This window comes from Phasianus colchicus, chromosome 4 (genome assembly GCF_987193195.1).
Source record: "Phasianus colchicus chromosome 4, bPhaCol1.hap1.1, whole genome shotgun sequence".
NCBI lineage: Eukaryota > Metazoa > Chordata > Aves > Galliformes > Phasianidae > Phasianus > Phasianus colchicus.
Window position 1 is genome coordinate 59,898,601 of NC_143439.1, and position 21,625 is coordinate 59,920,225.

Genomic DNA, 21,625 nt, shown 5'->3' on the forward strand with positions numbered 1-21,625 from the left:
ATGTTAGTTATTTGGATTTCATATCATATAGTTAGGAGAAAAAAAAAAAAAAAGAGTTAAATATTGATTTTCCACCAATATTCAGAAAGTTTAATATAATTCCCCTAACCCAACAAAGCAGAAAATATTTTCATGTTTTACTATAAAAAAATGTGTCTAGGAATTAAAAAGTGGGGCTTTCAGAGTGTCTGTGACTCGGGGACATCAGTTGGTACAGCAATCCTTGGGAATTTCCCACAGAAGTTAAGCAGTTACTTTTTCCTTTTTTAAACAACTTTCACAGGTCACAATGAATGAAAAAAAGAGCAGTACAAACTATTCAAATTCAGGACAAATTGCTGATGACCAAAACAAAGATTAATTAGATTAAATTAACTTGCCTATGTATGGTTAACACTAATATGATTTTGAAAAGTCTAAATGATAACTCTACATATGTAACAAAATGCACAGATTTAAAAAAAATACATGCTATTAACTATGATCCCTTCTTTTAGAAATATGTATTGAATCTTCTATCTATTGAGCAGCTGTTGCTACGCTCACTCATTCATCCACTCTTTCATCTGTTATTTGTTTAATTAATTATTCAATCAATTCTTCACTGAGGGACCGTGTATGATCTATGTTTTGCAATTGACTTCAAAGAGTGAGGCAGCTGAATGCATCCGATAGAAAATAGAAAAAGGCATCGCAAGGTTCACAACAATTATCCAAGGTTCAAAGCCAAAAACGATTTCTTCCAGCCCATTGTCGTATTCTGGGCGGCACCCAAATGCCGGTGGTATCCAAAGCTGCACGGGAAGAAGGCAATGCTATATTAATTATAAATGATGAGGGACCAGCCCATAGTGACTGTGCTCCCATAAGCCTGCAGTTTAGTTTTGCAAATATCTGAGCCTTCCATGTTACCAGGGCACAATGGCAGAGACTTCAGCTTTTACTGTTAATAGCCTTTTTATGCTTCCTTTATGATGACTAAAAAAGTTAGATTCCATGTTTAGATAAATTCTGTTCCCCAAAGGCATATCCACTTACTCTTCCAGAAGAACTAAAATTTACTTGCTACAGACTATCAAACCATGTAATTTTAACATACTTACCAGGCTAGAAGGGTTAGGAAGCTTTTGGGTATTAGCTTGTGATTTACGTTTAAAATGCCTTACCGAAAGGTTGCAGAGGAATAAAAATGCAGCAATGTTCTTCAGAATTCTCCTCTTGTTGTCAGCCACCGAGCTCCTGCTGCAGAGGGAGAACTCAGAGGCAAAATGTATGCCCGAACCATCTCCCTGACTTGTCCCTTCATTGTCACCACTGCTCACAACACGTTCTCTGGCACAGATGCTGCCACGGAATAGGCATGGCAACTCCCCAGCATCCTGGGCAGCATGGCCATTGTAAATCTCCTTGTACGAGGGTGTAAGTGTCAAAGTGCTCCCTTGAGACACTGTCACTATTCGAAGTGTTTTAATATCATCATTCACCTTTTCCTGCTCACGATGTATGGATTCAATGATAAAGAGATTCTGAATGTATTTCTCAATGATGACCAGGATGGAATAGGGCAAATTATACCACGTGTATTTGGGGTGAGCCTGAGCACAGATAATTGCTAGGATAGAGCCCCAGGACAGGAGCCAAGACCCAGCAGCTGTGCCGACCAGCAGCTCTGCATCCAGTTTTCGAGCAGGATTTTTGGAGTTGTCCAATGACCTATCGTCCAGTCTGTAGATCAGCAGGGCAATGACTCCGGCTGTGCACATGAGAACCAGCACAAAGATTGCATGGAGGTAAAACATTGTCAGTGCTAACTCACTTTTGATTTTCGAACGTCCAATCTGGATTAAATATACCACAACAATTGCTATTGTGCTAGTTAACACAATTAGTCCAAAAATCATCCCAACGGTTATGCCGTGGAATTTGAATGGAGTTTTGTATTGCTGATGGTGTTCTACTTTGCGGCCGATGTTCTTCCACAGGACATAGAGCATTGTGGATGCTAGAATGTGGTATTCTATATTAAAGGGGTACAGGTAATATATTCCTTGAGAAAATATTGAACAGAGAGTTGTTGTTGTACAATTGCATTGAGGAGCATGGTCATCTAAAACTAAAGAAAGGGGAGAGAGATTAGAACTGTGAACTATACAGAATTATTGCTTAACATGAACAAATAAAACATAAATAAAACATAAATATAAGGGTAAGATTTCAGTGAGACAACACATCATACTATCCACTCAGCTATCTAAAATGGGTTCAGGTAGTTTAAGTCATTAGCATGGTCCCCAAACTGTGGTCTCTAGCTGCTTAGCAATAATCACACCATGAACAAATGCTGCAGCAAAGTGCAGAGGAGCCTTTGTAGAAATACTGTTCTATTATACAAATATCAAAGATTCCTAGGGACTGAGTCCTCAATCATTTGGACAGAACAAATTTAATGAGAAAAAGGCTCCTCTCATTTGTATCAGTTACTTACACTAGTGTCATTTCTAATAACCACAGCATTTCATTAAAATTTTGTTTATGTTTAAGAAAAAGATAAAATAAACCACAGATACATTCTTGTGATACTCCAATATAGTTTGAAGGTAAAATAACTATGAATCTATCTACTCCTTCTGAGAGGAACCTGTGAAATCATTCTCTCTCTGCTGTGCAATAACCTGCATTGTAAACTCAGAGAACAAATTGCACATATGCATAAAATAAATGTACTTAATGTGTACTTATAATCCAACCAAATAATTTAAGAAAGCATATATTTCCATGGTGGCAGAAGATACTATTTTTACAATGTTTTCATTTAAAAACACTCTGAATTATTCCACCAAATCCCATGGGTCTGCATACCATGCGTTACCTCTCTCCTGGGAAGGAGAATTTGCAAGATTATCCATTCTTGTTTCTCTACTGATAGTTTAGAAAATAGTAAATTATATTTTTGAAACAGCTGTATTGAATTTACTTCTTTCATTTACTAATAAAGGGTTATCCAGTGATGTTATTCCTCAAAATAATTATTTTTTAAGATTCATTTTTATCTTCTGGAAATTGTTTTTATTCTGGACCTCAACCAGTGGGTAGATAAACTGACAGAAAACCACAGCTTGAGTTGCATATATGATCATGCTAATACATCATCTTAGTTATTATATAAACAGATTGTGTATCAGTTGACTTCTTGCCCATACAGGAAGTACCCAGCTCTACCCTCCAGAGATGGAGCATTTTGTGTGGGAGCAGGAATTCCAAAATGTACCAACACTTCATCTTACCTATTGTTATATTCCCAAAGCCAAGTGTGATTAGTCTTTCCTTATGTTCATTCAGTTGATGCTTTGACTCTGTTAACACTCCATTTGTCCATAAGAGTAAATTTGTGAACACAGAATGGATAACCCCAAACCTACAAAACAAGGTAATTATTGAATGAATCTGCACAACATATATCTACATCTATGTATATGAATGTATGTTAAATACAATGGATTAATAGTACCACATGTGGCACTATTTAGTTAGTGCAGAGGAAAAAAATAGTAAATGATCTCTCTAAACATGTTCCACAGTGAAGCACAATCAACGTTAGACCTTCAAATTAGCACAAAAACACAATGGGTTAATATATTAAAACACAGATGGGATGCTTTCATGCTCTCTTTTGTGATGTTTTTTATTCTTTGGACTGGACATGTTAATGACAGTGAATTAACATTCTGACCAGGGTTAATTGTTCTGCAAGTTGTATTTCTGTGGTGCTTCTCCATACTCACTGTGGTTGGCCTTTCTTCTAAGAAAGTTCACTGCTTTATCTAACTTCTAGTCCATGCATTTTTGTCTCCTGGAGATAGCTTGAAGACAACAGAGGGGTTTATCCCATTCAGAGTACTGGTACAGTGAGGCTAGGTCTCCAAGTGGTTTTAAGAATCTTGGTCTTGGACAAGCCATGTCATGGCTTGGTGAAACAGAATGGCATCAGGGAAAGAAGTGGGTTAATGATTCTGAACCTTCTAGTAAAACCCATATAATACTTGTTCTTAATTGCCCAGCATTTTCCTTTTTATTGTAGAAGACCGTGGTATCTGTTTCCTGGGCACAATCCTTTCATTCACTGTTCTGTCAAGCATTATTCTCTTGCACCCAAGACTTGTGATGTTTCTTCACCAAGGAACAGTTCTTTATTACTGAACTGTTTGCAGTGAATGACTTGTAATCAGGTATTTCAGAAATTCTACATATAAACAGAGCTGGTTCTTCCATGTGACACTGCAAGCCTTCTGCGATCACTCTGCTTTCTGCTACAAGGCTGAAATGTTTACCCAAGGGAGCTGAAAAAAGGAGAGTCATCGTCATAGCTGAAGTATCTAACTACTTTTCTCTTACTTCCTATAAGAACTGGTCAGCTCACTGACAATTTGACATTATTATTTAAAAAGTTCCTATGTTTGTTTATTTTGTGTCAAGACATTCATATTCACTGATCTATGTTTTCACAGAACCAAAATACAACAGAGCTAGCTCTTTGGCCTCAAAGACCAGCACTCAGTTCCATACCAAATGCATGTACTCAGTTGTTTCAGAGGACACACTAATTACAGCATGAGAATCAAGATCTGGTGGCAGAAATATGCAGAACCCTTACTGAAGTGTGTGCACAGGATACTGATGGGGAGGCTGTGTTTGTCAGAGTATTTGCATGCCTGCACCTCACTCCAAAAGGCGAGTTCCTAAAAGGTCAATGTAAAATATCCCAGATACACCGCATTGCCTGCAGGTTGATGATGCAGATTCCATCTCAGCAGGAGAAAACAGCATAGTTGTGCATAGTTCTCAGACATAAATCTGGTGCTTCCTTCCTCTAACAAACATATATGATTTTGGACATGTCATACGTTACTCTTTCCCTCTCTTGTAATAAATATATGCTTATTCTGTGTCTATTCTGTATTATGAAACACAAGCATGCTTAAAAGAAGAAAAAAATAGTTCAGACTATTATCTTCCAACTTGGGTGGACAGTGTTACTTTTTATTTACAATAACACAATTAAGAGGAAAATCAAGCTCTGTTAATTTTCAGTGTCCCTTATACAGTAAAACTGTATGTGTTAAAACTTATTGCATTCTCGATTAGGATCAGATGTACTTTACCTTTCAAGTGTTTTGAAAGACTGGATAATATCCTTTGCATGACACCATAGAAAGTATACCTAAATGAATGAAATAAAGAGAAATGTCATTATACTAATGCATATGTATGAAACTAAAAAAGGAAGGCATATCTGAAGACAGAAACCTTGATGATTAAATCTACTGATGACTTATACCATGGCGGCTCCATATCCACTCCTGACCCTTTCCAACATTCAGCCATAACCTCCCAGGCATGAGGAGACTAGGATTTTAAGCTAGTGGATCGAGAGTAGAAAGTTTCAAAATGACTCAACAAAACATATTACGTTTCTGTATCTGGAGAGACTTTTATTTTAATGACAAAGGAAATAAAATAGACAATGTTTTGATTGCTGCAGAGCATGCTGATGCTATGTTTGAATAATTTACTAAACACATGAAATTCTATGAAGGGAAAGAGACAAGTGGAGAGACAAGAGACAAGAGAGACTTAACTGATGGAGCAAACAATGGATGTTCAGAGAGCAAGAGAAAAGGCTGTTCTATCAGTCTGGGAGATGACTGCATTAGGAGGAACAAATGCAGTTGCACCCAAATGTAGTGCAGAAAGATCAAGCTGGAGAACAAAAGAGAGAGAATGGTACTGAGTTAGTTGCTTATAATATTTCTTTCCCCTTTACTCTCTATCTCTGTGGTGGAAAAATGAAAACCTCAGGTTGTTACTAATACAAAACCTGTTCTAAAATCTGACAGGGGCAAGATGAATTACATTGATATACCTCAGCAATGTTAGTGTGAAACTGGGATTACTATTTACTCAGAAAAGCTCCTACTATACTGAACTTGACAGTAGGTGAACTAGCAGGAGAGAAAAAGATCCAAATGTTTTGTCTTAGAGACTTGTTTGGTGTGGTGTTTCAGAAATGGATTGAAAAGTACAAAGAACTTGGATTACTTCTGCAGCAGCTACAGTGACTGGAGATACATTTTCTCAGTAAGGTACGGTACCTTCACAGCTGGTAAGACATGATTGTGCAGTACTCTGTAGCTCCTACTAGAAGTTCAGGGCTCAGACGACACTACTGGACATTTGGAATTGAGTTTGCTCAAATCCAAGAATCCAACCACCTACTCATCCAATTAAGCACAAAAGGAAGTATAACCATTGGAGAACTCCAGATGTAAAGACTACAAGATGCCATGGAAGTTCAAACTGAAATGAATAATTATCACCTTAGCCTTATCTCTGCCATCAATGGATATGGTAAAATCTAACAGAAGATGTGAAAACATTCTTTAGAACTAAAATAAAAAAGAAGCTTAGTTCAAACACTGAACTCAAGACAGTGGAAGGAAAATAGGAATAGAAAAATAACTAAGGTAAGGAACTTACACAAAATCCAGTTTTTGCTCCCAGAGCATATGTTGCATCAAAGGAACAAAGGGCTCTGTCTGTGAAAGAGCTTAATGCAAAGGCTGCCTTGGAACGGTGGAGATCAGAGGCAGGCTGGTGCTAGTTCATTGTTTGCACAGTTCCAGGATATATTTGTTCATTTACTGGCAAGTAATAGGATGTCTCATTAGAGTAAAATACAACAGCATCCAACACATGTTCTGTAGAAAATGAATCCCTAGGCTTTCAGATGACAAGTAATTAGGAATCCTCTCTGGTGTAATTTCAGCCTGCATTTCAAGGACATGACATTTTTCTTAAGTAAGAGGTATGTGGTAAATTACACGTCTTACTTTGTCTTTGAGTGCTCATACTAACATTCAAGATTTCATTATTTTAAGCTAAGCAAATGATAAAATCAGCAACATGAGTGATGTAATATTAAATCAAACAAAATTATTGTTCTGTTTGTTCAGCTCCATCTATTCCACACTCTAGTTCACAGTAGCTGGAATCACCATCAAGTAGGGGTTACTGGATGTAATGAAGAATGCTGCATGCAGATCAGTAGGAAAAAAAAGGCTCAACTTCTCAGGTTTGTTTCTCAGAAGTAAAGCAAAGAAATTGTTAGACATTGGTGGCCCTGTCTACAGCAGGCCTTGGAGCTTGATAATCCTTGAGGTCCCTTCCAACCCAAGCCATTCTGTGATTCTATTGAGAATGAATAGTACAAGAATGTAAAATTATGTCTACTTCCATCAAATATGAATATTGCTCTCAGATGAAAAGATAGAGATCTACTGCTTAAATTTCAATGATTTGTTTTTTCTTGTCTGTTACAGAAAAGAGTAGAATGTAGGTGGTTTGATGGCTCATTTACATGCAACCACAATCACTAGAAAAAAACATTCTTTTCTTTCCTATTCTCGCTCTCATCAGTGCGCTACTTATCTTCAAAAGAGCATCAGATCACCTGGCTGCAACTGATTATCGTTCTTTAGTGGCTCTTCCTTTCTTCACCACAAATCTGCTCATAGAGGCCTAAAGGAATTCCAATTTCAGAGTGTTCTGACAAGAAAGGGGATAAAAATCTCAATCTTCACCTAACGATGAAACGCACCTACCTCCTGCAGATATCAACAGTTTGCATTTTTTTGTGCTTTCACACAGACTGGATAACAAGCTGCAACAGAAGTAGGCAGTGTTCATGATTCAGGCACTCAAAATAAGGAAAACTATTAAGAAAACCAGCCAGCTCCTTTTATGCTCTGCCATACAGTTAAGAAAAGGGCAACATTTATTCATGCAATAACGAATCTGCTATGGAACATGGCAATGTAATACAGAGACAAAGCCTGAAAGTAAACAAGTGGCTGGAGTACTTTACAGGAGTCGTTGACCATCTTTGGTACTGCACAGCTACTGAGAAGAAGGATCAAATGCTTCTGGAAGCAAAATCTATGTTTGTTTGTTACACAAAAGGTGTGCAAGTATTTTATCACCCACAAAGAAAAAGTTGGTTTTTTTCCACTTGAAGAATCAGGCATTCTTTCCTATCAGGGATATCAGAACAGATAGGTTGATAATTGTGTGGCAAGTTGTGCATACAGAAACAAGTGAATTGTCTTATCATCAAGCTACTCTCTTCTGCCACAAAATTCTGAAAGCTTTATACGTAACAAACTGAAAAGCATATAACTTCAACTACAACAGAGGGTTTTTTTTTTTAATTTCTTTTTTGAATCCATAGGAGTTTTCCAGCTGAGCAATTACTGAAATGTCAGGATGCATAGTCTGAATGTGCACATAAAATTTATATACATGCATTAAAACTTAGCCCTCAAAATTATAGTGTAAAATCCACTGATGATGAGAAGAAAAAAAAAAGAAAGATATTGTTAGTAAGAAATACATCTATAATATAAAATTGCAACTGGTGACTTTTACCTGTAAGATGGTGTGTGCTGCATGTGTTACAGGAAAGATGCCTTCGGTTGGCGACAAACAGTTTGAAAAATCAACGTAATATCCAATTTTAAAGGAGTCCAGAATTAAAGTAATCACTGCAAATAATGTAATTCCACCTGCAAATGAAAAGATATTAGAAAATGTCATTGTACATAGACTAGAGACAATCTGTACCTCATGACAAAATCTTGTTTAGGAAAATAAATGCAAATCGCTATTCATATTCTTGTTTAGGGAAATAAAAGCGGATCTGTGTTCATGAGGACAATTCACTCAGAGTAATAGGTAAGATTACTGAAAGCCTCTGCCCAATACATCACTAAATCATACCACTGTGCACACCTAGTGCATCTAGAGATGGACCTGAAGACTCTCAGCACCTTGTAGATGGCTCTTAAGTCCTTGCAAGATCAGCCTCTCAAAATGTAGCACTGGAGCGGCCATATAGTGTGCGAATTAATGCTCTGTGTAGTCACAAGCCAACTACACAAATCAGGGGAATTGAACAATAATGTTACAGTCTCCGGGCCCCAGAACTCTACAGCAGGCAGTAACACAATCACTTGATATGTCATCTCCGTTGTTTGGAGGCTACACTTCATGTCAGAGACCAAAACTTACAGATACAAGCTGTGTAGTTTGGTTTTTTGAAAAGGAGCCAAAGATCAAAATTTCAGTATTAAAAACTAATCCTAATTATTGATATATACCATTATTAAAAATTTAGAAGATGGTTCAACTATTTTTATATCTGTAAGTTTAAGAAATATTATATAATTTCTATTGAGCACTGTACTAAGAAAATGTGATTATTTTTTGAATGTTCACTGAAATTTCTGTATTTTAGAAGATCAAGAATAGGATTTTCAGTATTGCAAAGTTGGCTTAATTCTTCCTATTAGCCATTAAGAAGCAGGAAACCAAGATGATACAGTCGTGAAAATGTCATTCTAAAAATAGAATTTGGGTTTAAATAAAGGACAACTTAATCCAAGTAAGAAAAAGATGTAAGCTGAAGTCTGCCAAGAGCTGGGTAAGGTGACCAGCCACCTATGCTTTAAACAGAAGATGTGCTGCTGGAGAACATAATGAAATAAAGCCATTTGTGAAACCAATCAATTTCCCCTTTGAGTTCTTTGTCTCAGCAGGCTGAACTTCAAAATAATGATTACAGAGTTTTTCATTACAGGAAAGTGTCCTCAGGGGAATAAAATTTGGAACATCAAAAGGGAAGGAGTCCATCTATACAAGGCTTCATCAGTTTTTCTGGGATTATTTGGGTCAGGACAACAGGACTTTGTTTAAGACAAAGACCTCACAAGAACTTTTGTCACAGTAAGTAGAAGAGGCTGATCTGCCATGCAAGCTGGAAGGGAACTGGTCTAGCTCACAAAGTTCACATTTAAGCACAAAAAGACTTCAGGAAACCTTTCCTTAAGCAATTCTTTGGTCATTGGCCATTTCTCCTGCTAGCTTTGTTAACTGTGTGCCAGGACTCTGCTACAGGAGGCCTTTGTTAACTCATTCTCTTCCCATATTTGCCATAGCCACCTACCACCTCTTTTACCAAAATGATAATCATGGTTTGAAGGGAATCATGAAAATATGCTGAGCCAGTTTTTACATGTTGTACTAGTTGATTCACAGACATTTTCTCCAGTGATGAAAGCAAGAACACTTTCTTCAAAAGCAGCTGATAAAGCTAGTCAAGAACTGCCAAGAGCTTTCTGTGGAAAGACTTGATGAAAATGTGTCCATTCCCCTCATTTTTGGACTTCCCTGCCAGATAAAAGATTTCTATGCCAAACCACTGATACAGGGAAGAATAAGAGGGATCTTGGCAGAGGAACTGCCACCTTAGCTCAGCTAAGTTTTCTCTTACTAATACAGGATAAAGGAGTTTTATGAGCTTGATGTAACTACAAGAAACTCTTAAGAATAGGAAAGAGTAGGACTTTCCCTAAGGACGAATTGATTGAATTGCAGCACAGACATCCAAGAAAAGCCGTGGAAGCCGCCACAGCTAAGAACATATTACAAAGAGCAACCCTGTGCTAGTAAAAGAAATGGATAAGGTAACCAAGTAGTGCATTCCAGGATCTTATTTCTCAATGTCTGTAGCTCCTTACATCCTGTAGGACAAATGAAATGCTGTGAATTCTTTGCCAATAGAAGAAAGGGCAGGGGGTTCTGCTGTTAAGTAGTATTTATTCCATACTTAGGAAGGGAAAGTTTTTCTCTGTAAGAAAAGCATAGCTTGATCCAAAATAGGATCAAATTAAAGCTTGCAATTATGAATTTTGGTAGGACTTAAGTCACAAAAGGTAATAAAAGAAAAAAATGTCTGAGAACTGAATATTATTTTGGAAAACAGTGAATATCAAAAGAAACAGTTGGCACATAAGTCCATACAATCAAGAAAGAGTCAACAGACCATGGCTGTATATTGTTATACATTAAAAAATAATAATTTTTAAAAATCCCCTAAAAAATCTCTGGAGTCATTTTTATAGAATAATTGCTAACAGGTGCAAGGAAAATGGAAGACACAGCCACTGAGACTAAACTAGCCTTTCACAGCACAGCCTTACTTCTCAAACGAATCAAATTTTAAATGTTCTTGGGATTTTCATCTAAATTTTTCATTAGCTGATGCTGTGATAATTGATTGCTGTATCTTTGCTAGCACCAAGAAAATATTTAATGCTTAGGCTGTTTTATAGCACTCAACATACTTACTTTCCAACCTACTATTTGCACTACCAAGACTGGAAAAGCAGTCAGTAAAGCTGGGCTTGCCTATTCTTGTGTGCAATGCTGATTTCAGTTTCCTTTTCCTGGGAACCAGAAATATGGCATTTGGTGGGATGCAGTGTGCTCCACCAGTCTCTTGGTATAACATGTGTCCTTACAATAGGCACCTGAACTGCAAGTAATGGCCTTTACAACCCTCCATTATCCTTCTGGAATGGTATATTTTTCTTACAAAGTAATGCTAGCTTGTGATTACATGCTTATATATTTTACCTACTAAACTATACACTGGTCTGGACAAGTATCTTGTCCTCTTCTAACTCTAGGCTATTCTAAGGTTTGATGGTTGAATTTGGTGATCTTGAAGATCCAGCCTACAGACCTGTTGGTTGGCAGCCCTGCTCATGGCATGAGGATTGAAACTTCTCATCTTTAAGTTCCCTTCCAACTTAAGCCATTCTATGATTCCACAAAATTATTCTAAGGCATCACTGAACACGTACAAATGGGAATATCTGGAATACATGAGTAGAGAGAGCCCTTGAGGACATTTCTGACTGGTGCTAGTATAAGGACTATTTCATTGCCTGGAAAAGGTGATAAATCCTGTGGGAATGTTGCATGTAACAACTGCCTCTTCCAAAATCTGTATTTTATTTCTTACATGTTGCCAAAGTAGCCTGGTACATGGGGGAAAGGGGAAAAAAAGGCTCCATACCTTTCAGCACTGTAAGTAGCACGTTGGGAAGTGGGTATGTTTAGAGACAGTTTTCCCACACAGTCCCTCAATAGGGATCTTTATGCCTGTATTTAACTAGCACTCGCTGTGTGTGCACGGATCCCCAGCACCGGGATGCTCCCTGACAGCGGTGTGGAGGTGGGTGATGGCACACACATCCCGTGCCCGTTGCCACCTGCATGCCATGTACTTACACTTCAGCCAGCGGGCTCCAGCATGCGTGTCCTTGTCCCGGATCAGCCTCCTTTGCGTGCAACTCCTGCACAGGTACCACAGCATCCACAGCAGCTGAACAAGCATCAGAGTGATGAGGTAGGAGAGCAGGTGGCTCTTGCTGATACCAACGGCGTGCACAGCCCAGGCGAAGGTGAGCAGCAGCCCGGCCAGGAACAGGTTGATGCCGTACTGGCTGCTGAGGATCTCGGCGTTTTTCTGCGGGTAGCTGCCTCCCGCGGAGGACGAACAGCCGACTTTCTCCATCTCCCAGCCGCTCGCTGCGGGCAGCCGGCCCCGCTTCCCCGGGCAGCCCCAGGCCCGGCCCACAGCGGCACCGGGGGCGGAGCGGAACCGCCGGCTCTCGCCGTGCCTCTCGCCGCTGCGGGACCGCTGAGGGGCGGCGGGCACCGTGCCCCGTGTTCGGCCAATAGCTGGGGCCGGCAGCAGGACCAGAGGAGAAAACGTTCTGTGACCTATAGCCAGTAGACTATGCGCGCAAACCTCCAGATCAGGAACACCAGTTGATTGCCTATGGGCGCTGACAGGAATTCATCCCTGCGTAAAACATGAAATATTTCAGATGGTATTTTGTTTGCGTACAACACAAATTCTCCTAATCCTAGGTATTCACGTAGCCATAGGTTGGAGGCCAAATACAAAGATAGACTTGTCCTTATTCTGGCCAGGCAGGTCTCACATTTTTACCCTAACCCTGCTGGTAGCATATCAAACATCCAAAGCACTGGTGTTTGCTTTTATTTTGTTTTTTAACACTCTGCGATCTATGTCTCAAATGAATCACAGAATCACACAGAATCACAGAATCGTAGGGGTTGGAAGGGACCTCCAGAGATCATCGAGTCCAACCCCCCTGCCAAAGCAGGATCCCTACACCAGGTCGCACAGGTAGGCGTCCAGGCGGGTCTTGAATATCTCCAGAGAAGGAGACTCCACAACCTCCCTGGGCAGCCTGTTCCAGTGCTCCGTCACCCTCACTGTAAAGAAGTTCTTGCGCACATTGGTGCGGAACTTCCTATGCTCCAGCTTCTGGCCATTTCCCCTTGTCCTGTCTCCGCACACTGCTGAAAAGAGTCTGGCCTCGCCACTTTGCCCCCCACACCTTAGATATTTATAGACCTGGATCAGGTCCCCTCTCAGTCTTCTCTTCTCAAGGCTAAACAGACCCAGCTCACTTAGCCTTTCCTCATAGGGGAGATGCTCCAGGCCCTTCACCATCTTTGTGGCTCTCCGCTGGACTCTTTCCAAGAGATCCCTGTCTTTTTTGTACTGGGGAGCCCAGAACTGGACACAGTACTCCAGATGAGGCCTTACCAGGGCAGAGTAGAGGGGGAGGATCACCTCCCTCGACCTGCTGGCCACGCTCCTTTTAATGCACCCCAGAATGCCATTGGCCTTTTTGGCCACAAGGGCACACTGCTGGCTCATGGCCAACCTGTCGTCCACCAGGACACCCAGGTCCCTCTCTGCAGAGCTCCTCTCCAGCAGGTCATCCCCCAACCTGTACCGGTGCATGGAATTATTCCTCCCTAGGTGCAAGACTCTACACTTGCTTTTGTTAAACTTCATCTGGTTCCTTACTGCCCAGCTCTCCAGCCTGTCCAGGTCTCGCTGAATGGCAGCACAGCCTTCGGGCGTGTCAGCCAATCCTCCCAACTTCGTATCATCAGCAAACTTGCTGAGGGAAGTTAAACTATTAACTCAACTACTTAAACAACTGGAAGGAATAACAAGATGGCATCTATTTTACTCCCACTTAAACTTAAAGGCAAAACTTAAGATTTTAAGCTTCTCTTCTGAAGCCAAAGAACAAAAGTAACAGGATATTTCTGGTAACAGATGAACACAGAAGCCTTCCATCACCTCAGAACTACATTCATCCTTTTCTTAAGTTTGTAGAACTGCTATGTCCTACTTGGTATCTTACCCAATTGTTACATCTAAAGAAAAGGAAGGTAGATGCTTTCATTTTACAGAGCTTCTACATGTAACTGGGCTATTTTATTTCCATTCCTTTTCAGGGGATTCTAAAGCATCTTATTTTAATTGTGAAGAAGAGCTCTTTGACACTGGCACATATTCTCATTCTCAAATGAAATCAATGGAAATGGACAAAAAATAATATATATATAGAGAGAGAGAGAGAGCATGGTTTGAAGCCAGCAAATATATTCAAGCCTTAGTGCAAGTAAGGCTTTTGACAACCTAATCTTTGTTTTCAGGAAACCATCAAGATATCTCTTTCTGATGTCTTGCCCTAAGTTCTTGATTTGGTAGAAGGAAAATAAGGAAAGCAAGGAGTGACAGAACTGGAAGTAGCAGCAAGATTTTGTCAGGTTGTTAATTGCAGCAAACATCATTTTTACCAGATTCACCACTACTTGCTTTTGAGCATACAACGATTTGATATTCAAAATGATTATCAAGAGACTTTGCAAGACTTCTGTGCAGTAAGCTGCTCTCTCTACCTGGGATTTTCAGAATAAGACAAAGTAGTCAGAGGGCAAATACCTCTAACCAAGTAATACAAACTGGTATTACACAATCAGTTAACCCAGCTGAGAGGTCATAAAAGACAAACACAGGCAAAATGATGGGCTGACAGACCAAGAACAATGGAATTTGATGGTTAAACAATTAAGTACTGACCAATAATTGATCACTTTTATACGAAGTTTATTAAGATGTCCAGAAGAATACATTTGAAACAAACATGTAGCAAATATTACATAGGACAAAGCAACTTAAAGCACCCATTTATACAGTTGATAAATAAAAATACGACTATTACCATCCCTGAGCAACAGTGAATTAAATATCACAATGAACAAAGTAACTGAATGTACACATCTCTGCAGACATAAAATTGTTGGAATTTATTAAAAGATGAAGACTTTAAGATCTTTTCAGTACAACTTTTTGAAAATTCAAGTATTTTATTTAAAAAAAAATCAAGCTGTTTACAACCTACTTAGCAGTAGTGTTAGATGTATTTTGGTTTGGTTTGACTAATCCTTTACACTGCACACTGACAGCAACATTTTTTCTTCAATGAAACAGCAGTAACTTCAGATGCCTACATTTTTTATTACTAAAAATTTCACATATTTTTTTTTCAGTAATGGTGTGAATCTGAAAGTCAGAATAACAAATGCAGGCTCTTCTAACTGTCCAGACTTCAAGCAACAACCACAAAGAGTAAATTTAAGCAAGTTTCAATACCCAGCTTTTATGTTCTCCTATCACCCATAAAAAGTATTTAACACAATGACATATACCAAATGGTCTGGAAACTAAATGGTGCCCAGATACTTTAGAATCATAGCCAAGCTGAACAAACTGACAATGTTATTTTGTTTACCCAGATGTGTGTGGGTAATGGCTTTTAATTTAATATCGACCTCCATAGCTGAGGAAGGAAAAATGGCAATTTTATTAACAGGCACTTTAAAGAATGAAAAGTTACTTTTTGAATAAAAACATGCAGAACATTAAACCATACTGCATACATCAAAATAATTTTCTTCGTGCTCCTAATTTCTTGTTCCTATTGTTCATTGTATTGCTGGTTACTCACAGCTTGATAGCTCGCCTTTGGTTGTAGACAAATTATGTCAATACTAGTGTAATCCATTTATTTCACTGTTGGCACTGTCAGATTATCAGTGATGTAAATTTCAACCAGTTTTCTAGACCCTTACTCAAATCCATATATTTTTTTCAAATACTTACATATTTGAAGTCAAGGGGTTAGATCAACAAAATATTTCCTTCATTAAAACACACATAACATTACAAATTTAGTGGATCAATAAATGTCTCCTCTGTTGTCATCTATGTCCAAGTTTATAAGCTCAAAGAGATTCTAAATATTAGTATTTTAGCTATCAATTCAAATGTAAAAATAGCATATTAAAAACCGATAACACTTAAATTTAAGCATCACTTATTTTCAAACCAATCAACATGCTTCAAGCAGGAAGTTGGACTAAGTGACCTCTGGAGTCCCCAGATGGGATTTAAGACCAGGTGAATGACTATGTCAGTTTTATAATGTTGTTACAAAGAAAGCATGAAATGCATTATGTTACTAAGATAAAATCTATCCATCTTTCAATTACTTGCTAATCATCTGCCTTCTTGCAGCCACTGGTCGAACCATGGGTTAATGCCAATTTCATTTATAAAATCAGGTAGCTTAGTAATCAGAAGTCTGGAATGGAACTAAAGCAACACCCACTCTGTAGAATAGTTGTTACTTGGATCCTCCACACGAAGCTGAAAGAAAAGAAAAAACACATCAAATGTTATACATACACATATATACACACACTATAAGGCTGTATATATTGCACAAACTGTATCCTGTACCAATTTGATACCATTACTTGGATGATTTTACATCATCAAGTAATAATATACTGTATAAAATAATTTACCTGGCTGTTCACTGAAAAAAACAGGATGTTTTCCTAAGATATAGCTGTTCAGAATATCACAGTTCAGTTATACTTCTTACTTTCTACCTCTAAGAACAAATTAAAGCAGTATGATTGTTTTAGTTTATTAATATGAGCACAGCTCTAACAGCTCACAATGTACTTATTTCCCACATTTCCAGTGCTTAAACAGAACATTGCTAATGACAGAAGGAACAAACATGCATTGAAGAATTTTGCATTAGCAAACGTAACTCAAGCTCCCAAAATAAACTAAAGCAGTTCTGAAGGAGTCACCTCACTGGATGATACAGCTGTGATTGCGGGAACATCTCTCACCCTACTTACTGAGCTGTCTTTAATGTTTTCCCTACTGAGTTTTTCCATTTTCACAGGATTCGTTTGAATAGAATATCAACAAAATCTGAAAAGCCCTTTTCAACATGGTGGCTGTTGAGAAAGAATTTTTCAAGTTGAGAAGTTGTTTGTATTTGCCATAAAAAGGTTGCTTTTAAGGAAGAACTAGACCACTCACCACAAAAATCAAAGCACTCACTGATAAAGGTAAGACAATCTGAGTTTAAGAGAAGACAATTGCATTTGGATAGCTTCTCCCCTTTACTATCATGTCAAGCAACTTCCCTAAGAAGTTTTCCCAGCCTGGATAGAAACTGCAAGTTTTTGGCCTATACTCCTCAAAACCATCCACTCTCACTCATGTCTTCTTTTCACTGTCCACAAGAGAATCTTCCAGAAGAAGAAAAGAATATTCTTCCCTTAAAGATACTTGCATATTTTCAGGTAATTCCATATGGCATAAAATTTCAGCATTCTAAAGCTGTATATAAAATGTAAAGAAAGAATCTTTAGATGGTTTATATAAGAAAGCAACTCATGCAACAAGATAAACACTTCTATGTGCTCAAATAATTCAATTATTTACCTGTAAGATTTATCCTAGGAGCGACACAAGCATCACAACGCCCATAAACTGAATGAACAACACCACAGGTGTGATAAATGACCAGACTGGCCATAAGGCAACATTAAAACTGGGAATAAAAGAAGAAAGCTTTAGAGAAGTTCAACTGTCTCGCTGTAGAAAAACCAGGCACAGAAGTAAATCATAGCACAAGAAGAAATGAAATTCAAACAAATCAACCTGAGGAATACTTATTTCTTTACAACTTCAGAGATTAAAAAAAAGGGCAAAAGATCACATACTTATAAAATGGATGGTTTCGTTTACTGCTTATTTACTGACATCTCATCCTGAAACTTCAGTAACTCCTGCAGATTTTTTTTTTTTTTACACAAATTAAACCACTCAGACCCATCAAGGATAAAAATGCACAGAAATTATGAAAGTAAAAGTTATGAGAAACATTCTTAATTTTTCCATGGGCAAGCACAGTGTCTGAGGAAAATCAAACCTTAATTTATACTTACAGCCAAGTAGATTTGAGAATGAATTAAAACAAAGGGATAGCAAGAAAATTTATTTTACAAATGGTTTACAAGGATTACGGATCTTACTAATTCTAAACTATTTATTCAACCAAAAAAGATCCAGTATATCTAAAGTAAGCTTTTTAATGACAGCTTCAAATACCATAAATCTTGCATCATGGATGAATGTTGAAAACAGAAGAAATCATGCTATACTATCTCCAGTACATTAAGTGGAATTCGAGAAATGATACTTCTGATCAAATGAACCCATTAATACAGTTTAACTGCTCAGGTGTAGCAAAAGTCTGTATACACGTTTCAACTTACCAAACTGCTGCTGCAATAAAAGTGACAGTTGTGACAGGTATCAGTACAGGATACTGCACATCGTAGTCCTCAATTCCACGATACCACTCAAGATATATTATGCAGTAAAAGGCAACAGATAAACATGCAGCCAATAAACAACTGCCAGAGGCAAACCACCAACTGTAATAGAAGGGAAAAACATGTTTAGTAACATCTCAGTTCATGTATTACTTTTCATTCTATTCTACAAACAGAACTGATGATATCTGTTAAATTTACAGAATAGCCTAAAACTCCTGAAATATTTTTCTTAAATTACTTGTATGAAACACTTGCATAGCTAGTGGAGTTTAATTTCAAAATACATCACTCCTGTTCAAAAAGCACCTCCAGGTGAAGTTATCTGAAAATATAGATGAAAACATCTATCAACCCCACTGAGAATTAACTTCATGAAAAAGATATAATTCTGTGAAATTATTTCTGAACTATTTCATAGCAATTATTTCTAATTTTCCCAGTCTACTCAATAGATGTCTAAATAAAAAGGGGGAAAAAACCCTTTCTTCTGATGTTTAGAGATTAATTTCAGGTTGTTTATTTTTTTATTAAAATCAAAACCTCAACATTTTCAACAAAATAGGCAGTGGCTTCTTGTACTTAAGCACAAATACGAAGGTACCATATTAAAATATACTGTTACTAGAACACATTTTACATGCACGTAAATGGTTCAGTCAAGCCTGAAGAAAAATAAATAAGGATTCAGGCAGTCATCTGTTCCAGTCTGTATGCTCATGCACAGCCACCTAGAGCTGGTCACCCAGGACTATATCCAGGCAGCTTTTCTGCACTATTTCCAAAGACAGAGAGTCCACAGCCTTTCTGGGCAGCCTGTTCCAGTGCACAATGAAGAAGTGTTTCGATGCTCAGATGGAACCTCTTTGTCTCAATTTGGTGCATCACTGAAAAGCATCTGGCTCCATCTTCTTTGCACCTTGCCTTCAGGTATTTGTTCACACTGATGAGATTCCCCCCTCCTCACCTTATCCTCTTCAGGCTGAACAGACCCTGCTCTCTCTCTTCCTATTGTGGATCTTGTTTATCCAAGATTCAAAACACAAAGCTTATACGTAACAATCTGAACATAAGCTGAAAACACAACTTTTCTTTGTAAGAAATCTTTGTAAGGCATCTTACCTATCTGCTTGAATTGTTTCTTTAATAGATTTAAAAAAATCAAAGTAATATGTCACAGCAATGGAAGCCAAAATCCAGAACGCAGAATGAACGTTCAGTCTAGGAGAGGGCTTCTTTTTCTTCTCTCCAGCTGTAGACTCTTCTGTAAACATGAACATAATGATACCACCAAAGCCAGTTACTAACTGCTGTGTCATTACAGAACCATAGAACTGGCAGAGTTGGAAGGGACCTTCAAAACTCTTCGAGTCCAACTCCCTCGCAATGAATGGGGACATGCACAGCGAGGATAGGCTGCTCTTTTAGCTGGGCAAAAGCAGTGGAACAGAGGTACCTGTTGAGCTGCGTGTGTGGTGCTTCATGCACTGCACTTATCGTTATTGGTGGTTTCCCTGCCTTCAGCAGCCTGAAGCCCGCAGAAGCACTGCCACCGGCTGAGCCTCCTACAAGCGCTCAGACCTCTGCTCTGCAATTCAGCACCGCCACCATCAGCAGCACCTCTACCTTACGGCCGAGGAGGAGCCGGAAGGCAGCGCTAGCAAGCCGTGGGGGCGAGGCTCCGGGAACCCCCGAACATCCCGACCGTGCTCGTCCCCCCCGCCTGCTCCACCGACAGCCCCACAGCTCAACACCGACAGCCCCAGCCTCTCCCAGCAGCGCCAGCGTTCCGGGCACCACCCACCGGCCGTCCCGCCGCCTCGGAGCAGCGGCTGCGGCAGCGGGGCCGGACGTTCTGCCTCTTGCCGCAAATGGCGCCTGAGCCTGGGGAGCGGCTCCCCGCGCAGCCCGCCGCCCTCCATCTTGGGCCGCTCCGGCAGTGACGCGACGGGGCGGGCGGTTCCCTCAGTGCGTAGTGCTGCTGTGATGGCCGCCAGCTGCGGGGCGTGCAGGGTGTCGCGGCCAGCTAGGTTCGTCATCGGTTCTACGGCTGTTACCTCTCCAAAGTGGGTACTGTGGGCACCGTGCTTCGCCTCGTGCGGTCAAACCTTGCGGCTGCGTAAGCCCACCAGACCGAGCAGAAGTACCTGCCGTGCAGTGTTACCAGGAACTACTTCTGCTTACCTGTTCTAGGTGTAGCTGCTTGCCTGTTTCACCCAAGTGATTGCCTTCTGGGATTCACCAATTAATGCACACCTGATACAACAACACTTCATATTACACATCCCTAAAGAAAATTGATGAAAATGTGTCTTATGAATGCGGCTGTAGCAAATGTTGACTCTGATAATGGACCAGCAATATATTACAAATTAGTGGTGTTGTGGATGATGCCAGTCGTCATTGAAAATGGCAAACTGTGCTATGTAAATCCAAGTGCAAAAAATGAGGCTTGTTTTATCAAAGTAGCTAAAAAAAAAAAATAGGAAAAGTAGGCAGAGAATGGGTAGCATATACATATTTTGCTGTTCGTATTTTGCAGACCACGTGGAACTGGGATTGGTTAGTCTGGAGAAGGGAAGGCTCAGGGGACCTAATTGCTACAACTGCCTGAGAGGAGGTTGTAGAGAGGTGAGGGTCAGCCTCCTCTCCCAAATGACAGTGATAGGATGAGAGGAAATGTCTTCATGCTGTGCCAGGGGAGGTTCAGGTTGGATATTTGGAGAAATCTCTGAAAGAGAGGAATGGGCTGCCCATGGAGGTGGTGGGATCACCGTCCGTGGAAGTGTTCAAGAAATGTGTAATGTGGCACTGAGGGACATGGTCAGTGGGATGGTGAGGATGGGCTGATGGTTGGACTAGGTGATCCTAGAGATCTTTTCCAGCCTTAATGGTTGTATGATTGAGGTAGCACAGGACTCAAATAAAGATCTCAGAGAGCTATTCCATAGAGGCTGAGATTCATATGATGTAGATTGAAGAAAAAAATTCAGTACATCTTCTAGTTAACAAAAGCATATTTACCGTCCTTCTAGCTGTATATAAATTGAAATTCGGAACTTAAATGTTTCATTATCTGATTTTACTTTCCCTTTTAGAAGGTAAATAGTATTTTGCA

The 21,625-nt window shown here is 39.3% G+C and overlaps 2 protein-coding genes across 3 annotated transcripts; both read right to left on the reverse strand.

Annotated features, from left to right (window-relative positions):
- Positions 1–623: 623 nt before the first annotated feature.
- OTOP1 (otopetrin 1) lies at positions 624–12,475 on the reverse strand. The gene is made up of 6 exons (XM_031588732.2): positions 12,190–12,475; positions 8,482–8,618; positions 5,160–5,218; positions 3,285–3,415; positions 1,167–2,113; positions 624–794 (listed from the first exon to the last, which is right to left on the reverse strand). Exons 1-6 carry the CDS (start codon positions 12,473–12,475, stop codon positions 624–626), a joined length of 1,731 nt encoding a protein of 576 aa, XP_031444592.1.
- A 2,406-nt stretch (positions 12,476–14,881) lies between these two features.
- On the reverse strand, positions 14,882–20,497 carry TMEM128 (transmembrane protein 128). 2 transcript variants are annotated; one of them, XM_031588376.2, is made up of 5 exons: positions 20,312–20,497; positions 19,630–19,771; positions 18,448–18,609; positions 17,612–17,720; positions 14,882–16,507 (listed from the first exon to the last, which is right to left on the reverse strand). In XM_031588376.2, the coding sequence occupies exons 1-4, from the start codon at positions 20,427–20,429 to the stop codon at positions 17,621–17,623; spliced, it is 522 nt and encodes a 173-aa protein (XP_031444236.1). In that variant the 5' UTR covers positions 20,430–20,497; the 3' UTR covers positions 14,882–16,507; positions 17,612–17,620. The 2 variants fall into 2 exon arrangements, with proteins under 2 accessions (XP_031444236.1, XP_031444238.1); XM_031588378.2 differs by lacking the exon at positions 14,882–16,507 and adding an exon at positions 16,515–17,506 and having other exon boundaries at positions 20,312–20,471.
- Between the last annotated feature and the right edge of the window lie 1,128 nt (positions 20,498–21,625).